Below are 13,071 nucleotides of genomic sequence, written 5' to 3' on the forward strand. Positions count from 1 at the left end.
TATTTCCAGTCCTGCATTTTAAAAACTAAGTCAATGACAAATGAGTACCACACTTTCCTCAGTTATCAATACTCTCTCCAAATCTGCAAGCTGAGAATGTATCTGCATTCCAAAAGATTGTGTACATCTATGGACCACCATGAATCATATCCCCAAATCTGAAATCTGTCTGAAATGGTATAGGAGTCACATGACCTAACTCATTCATGCACCAAGACTCAAATGTAGGGTGACGAGGCATGGTAACATAATCCCCATATTTTCTTTTAAAAAATAGTTACTTGTTTAAAAAATGTATGTGGAATATGTAGTTTTTTTGGGGGTGGGGGAAACTGCTACTACTGCATTGCTACCTTTTCCAGGATGCTAGTTCCCTTTCCAAGTTTAAAAATCCCTCCTCAAATTAGTATCTGGCAGACCAGAATAAATAAAAACAAGATCCCAGTCATATCCAACATGCAGAATATTGTCATTTGACTTGGACTGTGTATGTGATTCGGATTTTTAACATAGCTGAAACAATTGTTTCAGTCATACTGCAACATTGTCTGCAGTGTGGCAGTTTATAGTGATATCTAGCACTGAGGTATCATGCCTCAGACATGTAGCAAGATGTCCCACCCAGTTGCAATATCCTGACACCAGGCTGACTAGTCCTAAACACTAACCTCTTAATGCTGTTGAGATTACACAATTCAACCCAAATATAAATACCCTCACACTGGTGAACCAATGAATGATGGTAAAATGATGAGAAAGTAGAGCCAGAATGCCAGAATGCGACTATCGTGACATTGTCCAGAGGAATGATTCAACAAGCAGCATATCTCTGATCCTGTGGGCTTTGATCTTCAAGAAAGAGACCTATCTCGGGTAAGCTCTTTTGTCTGAACAATCCACCTTGTACCGTTTAAAGGTAGAAAAAGACAGTTACAAACTTTCTTTCTTTTTCCTCTTGATTTAGCTATGAACCATAAACTCATAACTAGGCAACATAATTTATCCTGATCATCACCAACACAGATACAACTGAGACTGGGGATTTCAACAGAAACAAGACCTAATGAAGATAGCTGATGCTTGACTAGACACCCAGGTTTTAAACTGATCAAGCATGAATATCGCTCTTTGCCTATGTAAGGCAGAGGAGGAAGACCATTTTAAAGTCTCTCTTCAAGAAACTTGACTCTGTAGAATGAGATTTCACTGATTTAATTTGCAGCAAGTTTCTGATGTTGGGAAGTGAAGAGAACCCCGCACACAAATTCTCAATCTCCACTGAAAGCAGGCAACTTTCTTATTCTGTGATGGAGCCTGGTGACTTTCCTATACCAGACAGTTCTATAGGACCTCCATGAATGGAGGTGATTCTCCAAAGATGAAGAAGGACTTTATACAAAGTCCCAGGCTTTATTGGTCCAGACGCAACATATGATGCAAGATACAACTAACGTTAAAACGGCCAAATGATAACTTAAGTGATGAAGTGCTGAGCACCCAAGGGACATGCGTAGAAATGCCACCTGTCCAAGCAAAAGAAAATACTCTGACTGGCCAAAAAGGATTAAGGTATTAGAGTGGGATCTTTTTTATTTCATTCTACACCTTTAGTTACTAATTAGACCTGGGAATATTCTCCATAGTTTGGGTACATATGCCGGGAAAAAACAAAGCTATTCCATAAAAGCAGGTATTGTCCTGCTGCTGTTATACTCATTGTTATGAAAAAAATAATAAATTATGCTTGTTTTTAGTAAAACAATAAAACAAGAATCTCTTTATACATCCATTCATGTGGATAGAGAAATTATGTTACGAGCCATACCAACCTGGAACTTCTTAATGTGATAGCTGATCAAATCTTCCTTTGGTTTTTCCATGTCTTCTTCAGCTTCTTGATCATTTTGTTCTGTAACAATATAACATAGGAGATATTATTATTTTAAATGTGTAGCAATCCAGAAATGTACAATTTACCTCTATATGTATTCAATATGTTTGGCTGGGCTGGATTTGTATTTTAATAAACCTGTGTTGCTCAATATTGCATACTAATGTGATAACTGCTCAATCATTCTTGGCTGAATCTGTTCAATAAGCGAATGTTTTTAGTAAATGATACTTCTCCAAGAACTCTTACCTGATAAAATTAACATTAGGAAATAAAGTCTTTCTCAGATATAACCCTCCCGAAAAGACAATTTTTTTGTCTTTTGTGTTCATAAACTAAAGGATGAAACTCTTATCCATTACCTCCCCTTGACCAAAGCTAGGTGGTACCAGTTTTAAGCTGAGTGCATCAACTAGGATAGAGGGAAGTTGGGAGGATTTTATTGTAATGTATTTTAGGAAAACATAATTTTACCCCCCCACACACACACACACAAACACCAAAAAAAAAAACCCAACATATTTCTCCTTTTAATACAGTCCATGAAATAATTATGGTTAGAATTTGTAATGTTGAGCACCCATCCTCCACCATGGATTCAATATATGAAGGATAGTCTGCTCGCCTAACTTAGCACAGCTGATGGTCATGTGATTCATGACAACTATACACGACTAAGACAATTAATGAACTCTTTTGATTGATACATTTTCATGTGAATCCATCAAGAGCACTAATGATGAGGTTGTGCTGATGTCATCTTGGTCTGGTAATCATCTGGCTAGCAGCCACTGGAACCACCATTCAAGTCTTGTCTCTGCCTGGCTACATACTCGAGATAAAATCATGGGATGGTTGGCTCTCATGCCAGCCAAAAACTTCTAGTATGTCTTGGATTGAAATGTTACATTAACAAGTGAGGCCTACAGAGATTGTTCCAATTTTCGTAAGCTAAAATACTCATGAAGTGATCCTGTTTTCCTGACTTCAGAGTGTCCCAAACATATAACCCACTTCAGCTTCGAAAATTGGGCTTCTAGGGTGATATCCTCTAGAAAGGCTTTCTTATTTCATGACTGCCTGAGAGCACAAAGTCTTGCATGGTTGCCTTCTTTCAAAGTATCTACGGAAGTGAGGGAGAGTATGACTGACTTCCTGCTGATGGCAGCTTACTCTTACTTGCAAAGTTAAGCTGCATCATTAGACCACAAAACCATGTGATCAGAACTGGAGATAGGTTTGGTCAATTGAAAGGACAGGCAACTTACTCAACCTGCATGAAAAAGTTAAGGCTATCAGAAAGCATGTCTTGTATGATGGTAACTTCATTGAGGTTCTGGCTAAAGTCTTTCGTTGTTGTTGTTCTAGGGTTTAACGCCATTTTTCAGCACAAGATAGGCTATACGTGTCGGCCATTATAACTGGCGGAGGAAGAACCCTGGAAAACCCAATGAAAAACCACCGACCCACGAGAAGCTACTGACAGGCTTTCCCACATATCCACGCTAGCCGAGCCTTGGACTCGAACCCATGCAGACAGAGGTGAGATGGCAGTGATCCGGAATGTGAGCGCTTTAGACCACTCGGGGCCCCCCTAAAGTCTTTGGCGCAATCAATATCCCCTCGATAGCCCAAGCTTTTGGGTTTAAGAACAGAGAGGCAAAGGTGGGCATTTTTTGATTCCACCTTGTCGCAAGATAGTTTATAATCAGAAGGCTGAAATACTGCAATTCCAGTGAAAGACTGATTGATGAATGGACCACTTGGTACGAAGAATCTGGCTCTTTCTTGATAGCAAGTTGGACAGAACTTAAAGCCTACTGGGAATGTGTCTGATTTGAAGTTAAATTTTATCTGGGTGCACCAGTGAATAAATATTCAAACCTGAATTAATAGGTCGAGTGATGTCAAACCCACTCTCATTTCAGGAGGTAGGCCACCATAACTAAGCTGTCTGACATGGTAAGGACTGCTTTTCAGTAGAGTTTATCCATCCAAATAAGAGAAACACTGATGATAGCCTTCATTTCCATAAGGCTGATGTTGAGAGGAAATTCCTCTGGGCCTAACTTGCCAATGATCATGTTGAAGCATGGCAACAGGTAGGAGCCCCAACCATATGAACTAGTGTTTGTACATCGTGTAATTTCCAGTTCGGGTTTTTCCTGAGGAATTCCTGCTATTATCGAATCTTTGTTGTACCACTGATGCAGGAATACTACTACTTTGAAAATGATACCAACTTTCTGATTGCTGTAATCCACTCCTTGTTGGAAACGAGATTGATCATTAACTCTATGCCCAGATGGACAAAACACTGGGATAAGTTGAGATCTGACATTTCTCAGTGCATAAAAACCTAGGCAACTTAAGATAGACAGGATATTGTTCCCACCCTTCACCAGAATAGAAATTAGTATGTTTTGGAGAACATTGTCCAGGTATGCTGCAGTCAGTGCTGATTAAGTCTACTACAGGGTTCCTACACCGAAACAATTTTCATTTTTCAAGCGTTTTCAACAGATTTTAAGGACAAATTGACAATTTTCAGTGGTAATTTTTAAAGTCAGATACTTTGATTAAAGACAGAATACTGCATTTGAAGGCACATGTGCAAAAATATCTTAGTTACCAGACTCAACCATGGCTACCAATATAATATGACAATTATTGCAAAATTGTTCACTACAAAGTTGCAGTGGAAAAGTGACATATTCTCTAAAAATATTTAGTTTAGCATTTTAATATAACATTCTGGGGCATTTTATAAAAAAAAATGTAATTTTCAAGGTGTTCTTGATATTTTCATTGAATTTAAATTCCAGTTGGATTCCAGGACCATCTTAAAAATCCGGAGGGTGCAGGAAACCTGCTAGTGGAATAAGGTGATGATACTGACCATAAATTTTGTGATCACTCAGAGATTTCTTTTGAGCGTGGAAAACTGGTATACATTTCCTGTCTAGGCCCAGTCAAGAAGGATTTGGAAATATGCATTAAATAAGTCTGGCCTAATCAGAAATGAGTCCTTCTAAAGGAGAGTCTGACTCACTGAGCCCTATTAATCCTGAACTTCAGCTCAGCATTTGTTGATCTAGCAGAAGTTGGCCTAAGATGCCAGAAAGAGCTTGGACTAAAACCTCATCAGTTTTCATTTTTGAACAGTTGCCACTGCCCGCCTTTTGAGTAATAAGCTGACATCCTTCTGAATAATTTCAGATTCTCCAAATCAGGTGGTACATTTGTTACAAAAAGGGGAAGATGAAAGGGGAGGGGGCTTGATAAAATGAGATCAGAAGCCCCCTAAACAATTTGGATCAGCCACTAATTTTGCAAAAATAGGTTCATCCAGCACTGATGAAAATGGAAGTGTCTGCACCAACTGGTAGGCTGTCTGCAGGTAGTTGAGGCAGTGAGTCAAAGGTGATAGGAGTCTTTGAGTAACAGAGACCTTGTTTCTTATCCAATTTATTAAACTGCCTCATAAATTAAGCCAGTTGTCTCCTGAAATTAATCAGGGTAAAAAATGTTGCTGATAGTGGGACATACTAAGCCTCTTTTATCTCAAAGCCAAACAATTGTCTCCTTGTTGGGGCTGAAATTGATTTGGCCTGAATGTATGAGAAGTAGACATGGCAAGCTGTGTGTGTGTGTGTGGGTGGTCCTGTGCTTCCGACCTCCTCACTTCCTTTACCCTACCACCAAGTAGTAATGGCGACCCAAAGGGTATCACAGATCACCAAGGAATGATGCAAATGAAGATAGGCATCTCATTTCACAGAGGCCATTTGAACATTAGCCAAGTTATTTAACTTGGTTATCCTTGCTGTTGATTCCCAGGTATATTTCGATCTGGATTTGGCAAGCTGAAAATTGGCTAGCGATGTAAAGTCCAACACTGATGTTCTAACAATATTATACATGAGATTAGAGGTGGCGTGAAAGACATATCTGTCCACCTTGAAGAAAATTGGAGTATTCATATTTACTGCTGCAATGTTCTTGCCTAATGTTGGAAGCTCAGTGGAACATATTTCCGAATTCGTTCTATGCCAGCATGACAAAACTGTTGAGAACCTGGGGGAACGAGTGGTCTAAAACATTTGCCTTTACTGACAACTGCCATCTCACCTCTACTCATGTAGGTTCAAGTCTCAGGCCTGGCCAACGTGGGCATATGAAAAAGTTTGCTAGAAGCTTCCTGTGGGATGGTGGTTCTTTCTGGTTTTTCTTTAGTTCCTCCACCAGTTATACCAGTTACTATTATTGTTTGCTGAAAAATCATGTTAAAACCATAACAGCAACAATAATGTTGCTGGTAGTTAAGTCAACTATCAGCATCATTTTTGTTGCTGTTGTGGGCATAACGCCATTTTTCTGAGAAATATGCTTTAGAACTGCCTGATCCTGGATTTTATCTGACATTCCACGATATACTCCAAATTATCCATGGATGTTTGTGAAAACCTGTTCTAAATTTAGAAGCTACATCATTGTTGCCTGTACTAGTCAACATATCTGCAACTCTAACAGCACCTTGGCAGAATTTTGAAGATGGCAATTCCATGACCCTTTGTTTCACCAATTTGCCAGATGTAATCATTGTAGTTAGCATCATATTTCTAAGTTTGGATGGGTGATGAGTGTGTGATTTAGATTTTTAACATAGCTTTAAAAAAAATTCAGTCATATTGCTACAATGTCTGTAGTGTGGCAGTTTATAGTTATGTCTAGCACTGGGGCATTCTGCCACAGACATGTAGAATGATGTCCCACCCAGTCACATTATCCTGACACCAGGTCGACCAGTCCTAACACTAACCCAGACGTGCCAACCCTGACGAGTCCGTCTCAGTAAGGCAGCTGATTTTCTTCCATAAGATTTACAGAAAGGTGTAAAAATTATCAATAACTGCTATTTTAAAGCTGGAAAAAGTAATTAAAAGTTTGACACAGTGACAATAACATTATGTTCTATTGAAAAGTTTGTAAAGTATGCATAGACATTATTTACCACCAATACAGTTGCATAAACTTTAGTTCCAAATCCTATGCAACTCAATGGCTTGTTGCTATCTCTCAACTTGACGTACATCTTGGAAATTCTTTTTCCATTTCCTATGACGATGGCAATCATTTCTCCTGCTACAAAGCGTACTCAAATTGGCACATGATGTCCAATTTTCGTAATTGTGTCCTTTCCATCTTTTATTTACAAGAATCTGGATATTCATTTTTATTCTTCTGTGTTGATTATTAACACTTTCTAGAGGCTTATTTTCCATTTCGTCTTAAACATTCATCACTTTCAGGACGCCATTTTTAAAGAAATTCTATAATCAACAGTTTGATCATGCAGATGCTTTGCATGAACAAATAGGTGCAGTTTAAAGCATCTGGGGTGCTGCTGTAAAGTTAGTCTAGTTCCCTAACTAATTTCACTAATTCTAATATGAAACCTGGATCCAAATAAAACACGGATGAACCAATCATCCGGATTTTTCGGCAATGATCATTTTTCCGTAGTTTTTGCTTGTATGCCATAAGTCTGTATTTTAAGGGCAATTTTCGCAAGTCTTACAGCAAAATTGCAAGAGTTGGCAGGTCTGCTAACCTCATAATGCTGAGGCAGCTGTTAGTACCATTTTTTAAAAGTCTTTGGTATGACTCAGCTGGGGTTCAAACCTGCGACCTCTTGTATCCGAGGCGAATGCTCCAGCCACTTAGGCCACTGAAGCAGTGATGAAAAACTGTTTAGATGCCCCACACTATGCTAGTAATCAATGCAATCTTTGGGTGAAGGCTCAAAGCACTGCACTGACTTGAAGGTTCTCTTGAAACTTTGTGGAGTAGGTATTTTCTGACCATGATGCACATACATTTCATGTTAAGGATGAAGGTTACTTTGTGCAAGTGAAACACGTGTAACCTCATTAGCATTAAATTTCTTGTATTTCATCTTCATTGTTTAACTAAAATGACAAAAATTATCCCGCCCACCCCAAACAACACAGAAATTAATGAGAAGTGTTCACAAAACACAATATCAATACTTGTTATCTAAACAAGCAGAAATAAACATGCAGTGATAGAGTACAAGGTCAGAATATGAAAAATGATGTCCACGACTGCAAAATAGAAAAATATCACATGCTGATCTAAAGTAAAAAAAAATTTTTTACCACACGTAGTAAAGACCTTACCACTCTATTATAATGACTTTTTAAATAAATGGGTTCAAATCACTAGAACAGATTGGATTATGGGAAGTTTTGCAGTACAGTGGTACCTCGGGTTACAAACTTAATTCGTTCCATAACTCGGTTCGTAACCCGAAACGTTCGTAACCCGAAACATTGAAATCAATGAAATAGAGACAATCCGTTTCAAGATGAAAGAATCGTTCTTTTTTATTAACATCCGGTCGTTTACCTGACAAAACGCAAAGAATACGTGTACTTCACGTATTAAATAAAGAGAAAGAAAACAACCAAATAAATTAAATGTAAAATAAAAAAAGATTTAGTCCATCTTTCTTACCAAGAAAACGATCATGGGAAATTTGTCACTTTGTTTGCTATTCTGAATCATTAGTTTCAGGAGTTTCTTGTCGCTGTTTCTTGGCAGCCAACTGGGAATCTTTCTGCACCAAGAAACTATCAAGGGAAATTTGTCGCTTCGTTTGCTGGAGAATCTTTCTGAAGTGGGCCATCGCGTTATCATTCATCAGGTTTACTGCCCTGTTAGCAACAAGTTTGTTTGGATGATGGTTCACAATGAAGTCTTCGACGTCTGCCCACTTGCTGCAAAAATCTTTAATCCTGGCATTTGAAACGGTCACTGGCTCCTCCTGGGTGATAAAGGTCCTCTTTGGTATTTTCTTCTAGAAGAGGCCCGTTTCATCGCAATTAAAGACTTGTTGTGGAACGTAGTCTTCCTCTTTGATGATCTTATCAAATTCCACCTTGAACGCTTCTGCTTCTTTCTCGTTAGAACTTGCAGCCTCTCCGTGCCTAATTACACTATGAATGCCACTTCTTTTTTTGAACTTTTCAAACCAGCCTCTGCTGGCTTTGAAATTGTCAGTCTCAGCACTTGTACCAAGCAATTTCGACAATAAATCACTGTGCAACAGCTTTGCCTTTTCACATATTATTGCCTCACTAACACTATCTCCTGCAAGTTGCTTTTCATTGATCCAGATCAAGAGAAGATTTTCAACTTTCTCTAAAATTTGAGGTCTTTGCTTCTGCAGCTTAGTTACGCCTTTAGCCACATCGTCTGATTTGAGAAACTCTTTGTTCTTTATGATGGTGGAGATAGTTGATTTTGCCATGCTGTACTCATTAGCGATGTCACACACACGAACGCCATTTTCATGTTTCATAATTATTTCTTTCTTTACCTCCACTGTTATACGTTTCTGCTTCCTAGCAGCACCACTACCGTTCTTCGAACTCATAATTAATGGGGTTAACAAGGAAAATAATGAAAGAGATAAACTGAACACAGTGCCACTGCTAAGAAATCTTTTACTGCTGTGTAGTAAGGCCAATGAAAGCGAGGCTGTGCGCGCATGCAAAACTAGGCTACTAGGCTAGCGCTAAGCGATGTTAGTACTGCGTGGCCTTCGTTTGTACTGTACACGATCGTTTGTCTCCAACGTTAAACCTTGCTCTCTCTCACCTTCGTTCGTAACCCGAGGCACTGTTCGTTACCCGAGACAAAAAATTTTCGAAGTTGTTGTTTGTAACCCGAATTGTTCGTGACCTGAGGCGTTCGTAACCCGAGGTACCACTGTACTTTGTTAATAGTATTATACAGAAGCTTAAAACTGGCACCATCTAGCAGTGGTCGAAGGGAGGTAATGGGTAAAAGTTTGTTCCTTTAGACTGTAAGGTATATATACATAAAAGATGAATATTTTGTCTTTTTAGTAGAGCTGAGTTCTGGAGGTATTGGAATTAATTTTCTTAATGTTAATGTAACTGGAGAATGTATTCAAATGAGAAATGTTAAAATTTCAACAAATGCTTGAATTATCATCCAAACAAATGGTAAATAGATGGAATAAATCAATAAAACAGCAAGAAGTAAAGAAAACTGTGTACAGCCATATGTTGTGGTCTTAGTTTAACATCTGTCATTACACCCAGTGTATTCTCATGCCCTTGGTAAATGGAACATTTTAGTGTAATATGGTTCAAGCTAGGCAAACATAATAACAATATAAAGTTCAACATGCTGGAATAGCGTTAAATTAAACTGTTATCATCAATACATCTTGTGTAATGAGTTGCATATTGTGATACATATCACAATGAAATGAGTTAATGATACCCTTCCCTAATGAAGTTCGGTAGTCAAAAGTAATTATTAAGTGACTATCCTAAACTGACAGCTATGAAGCATTGGGTTTTCTTGTTTCATGAAGAACTATTTCATGCTGAATCAGGTAATGAAGAAATATGCATGCCACACTTCCAAGTTATGGCAGATGTATTTTGCTACATGTTTACTTCATCGTGATGGTATATTTATAATTAACAATAAGAACCGCTCCTCTTTCTTTTGAAGCTCACATTAGGGAATTATTTTATATAACTTTTGTCTTGAAGCTCACATAAGGGAATTATTCAATATAACTATTGTCTTGAAGCTCACATAAGGGAATTATTCAATATAACTTTTATCCTTTATATCTTGAAGCTCACATAAGGGAATTATTCAATATAACTTTTGTCTTGAAGCTCACATAAGGGAATTATTCAATATAACTTTTGTCTTGAAACTCACATAAAGGAATTATTCAATATAACTTCTGTCTTGAACCTCACATAAGGGAATTATTCAATATAACTTTTGTCTTGAACCTCACATAAGGGAATTATTCAATATAACTTTTATCCTTTATATCTTGAAGCTCACATAAAGGAATTATTAAATATAACTTTTGTCTTGAACCTCACATAAGGGAATTATTCAATATAACTTTTGTCTTGAAGCTCACATCAGGAAATTATTAAATATAACTTTTATCCTTTTTGTCTTGAAGCTCACATAAAGGAATTATTCAATATAACTTTTGTCTTGAAACTCACATAAAGGAATTATTCAATATAACTTTTGTCTTGAAACTCACATAAAGGAATTATTCAATATAACTTTTGTCTTGAACTCACATAAAGGAATTATTCAATATAACTTTTGTCTTGAAGCTCACATCAGGGAATTATTCAATATAACTTTAATCCTTTTTGTCTTGAAGCTTACAGAAAGGAATTATTAAATATAACTTTTGTCTTGAAGCTCACATAAAGGAATTATTAAATATAACTTTTGTCTTGAAGCTCACAAAAAGGAATTATTAAATATAACTTTTGTTTTGAAACTCACATAAGGGAATTATTCAATATAAATGTTATCCTTCATGTCTTGAACCTCACATAAGGGAATTATTCAATATAACTATTGTCTTGAATCTCACATAAGGGAATTATTCAATATAACTATTGTCTTGAACCTCACATAAGGGAATTATTCAATATAACTATTGTCTTGAAGCTCAAATAAGGGAATTATTCAATATAACTATTGTCTTGAACCTCACATAAGGGAATTATTCAATATAACTATTGTCTTGAAGCTCAAATAAGGGAATTATTCAATATAACTATTGTCTTGAACCTCACATAAGGGAATTATTCAATATAACTATTGTCTTGAAGCTTAAATAAGGGAATTATTCAATAGAACTATTGTCTTGAACCTCACATAAGGGAATTATTCAATATAAATGTTATCCTTCATGTCTTGAACCTCACATAAGGGAATTATTCAATATAACTATTGTCTTGAAGCTCAAATAAGGGAATTATTCAATATAACTATTGTCTTGAACCTCACATAAGGGAATTATTCAATATAACTATTGTCTTGAAGCTCAAATAAGGGAATTATTCAATAGAACTTTTGTCTTGAACCTCACATAAGGGAATTATTCAATATAACTATTGTCTTGAAGCTCAAATAAGGGAATTATTCAATATAACTATTGTCTTGAACCTCACATAAGGGAATTATTCAATATAACTTTTGTCTTGAAGCTCAAATAAGGGAATTATTCAATATAACTATTGTCTTGAACCTCACATAAGGGAATTATTCAATAGAACTTTTGTCTTGAAGCTCACATAAGGGAATTATTCAATAGAACTTTTGTCTTGAAGCTCACATAAGGGAATTATTCAATAGAACTTTTGTCTTGAAGCTCACATAAGGGAATTATTCAATAGAACTTTTATCCTTTATATCTTGAAGCTCACATAAGGGAATTATTCAATATAAATGTTATCCTTCATGTCTTGAACCTCACATAAGGGAATTATTCAATATAACTATTGTCTTGAAGCTCAAATAAGGGAATTATTCAATATAACTATTGTCTTGAACCTCACATAAGGGAATTATTCAATAGAACTTTTGTCTTGAAGCTCACATAAGGGAATTATTCAATAGAACTTTTGTCTTGAAGCTCACATAAGGGAATTATTCAATAGAACTTTTGTCTTGAAGCTCACATAAGGGAATTATTCAATAGAACTTTTTTAAAAATACAATACTACACTTATGTTACGTAAAGAAAATTCCTGCAAAACAAGATAAAAGCAACAGACTGGAAATGATGGGGTAAACAAGTAGAAAAGGTATGGCTTTTAAACTCGTACAGATAAAACAATCCGGTCTCTTACCCCAATATAAATACTGAAAGGACAAGTTCTTGTGTAAAAAGAAAACAAAACAGAAATAGCTGCACATAAACACATCTATTGTTTCCAATATAATTAATTATTCCAAATCTGTGAACACCACTACACATACTCACTTATTAAGCCAAGTCCAACTGCAGATAATATAGACCCTGATCTGCCTTCTTATAATGCACCAGCTGATGAGGGTCTGTTTTTAATTCTGCACCGCTCTGGTGGCCTAGTGGTTAGAGTGTCCGCCTCTGATGCAAGGATCGAACCACGGCTGAGTCATACCAAAGACTTACAAAAATGGTACTAACAGCTTCCTCGCTTGGCGCTCAGCATTAAGAGGTTAGTGTTAGGACTGGTCGGTCTGGTGTCAGGAAAATGTGACTGGGTGGGACATCATGCTACATGTCTGCGGCATGA

General features: G+C 36.8%; 1 protein-coding gene across 2 annotated transcripts in view; it reads right to left on the reverse strand.

The window, feature by feature from the left end:
- Positions 1–13,071, reverse strand: part of LOC149795258 (Fanconi anemia group I protein-like) — a 164,497-nt gene that overhangs the window by 38,603 nt on the left and 112,823 nt on the right. For both annotated transcript variants that reach the window (XR_016422292.1, XM_089964989.1), the window contains exon 24: positions 1,830–1,909. Coding sequence is in view for 1 of the 2 variants with exons in the window: in XM_089964989.1 (XP_089821115.1) it covers positions 1,830–1,909 (80 nt within the window). In the remaining variant the exon portion in view is untranslated. The remainder of the gene's footprint in view (positions 1–1,829; positions 1,910–13,071) is intronic.

This window comes from Sinohyriopsis cumingii, chromosome 7 (assembly GCF_028554795.1).
Source record: "Sinohyriopsis cumingii isolate HCF-2022 chromosome 7, ASM2855479v2, whole genome shotgun sequence".
NCBI lineage: Eukaryota > Metazoa > Mollusca > Bivalvia > Unionida > Unionidae > Sinohyriopsis > Sinohyriopsis cumingii.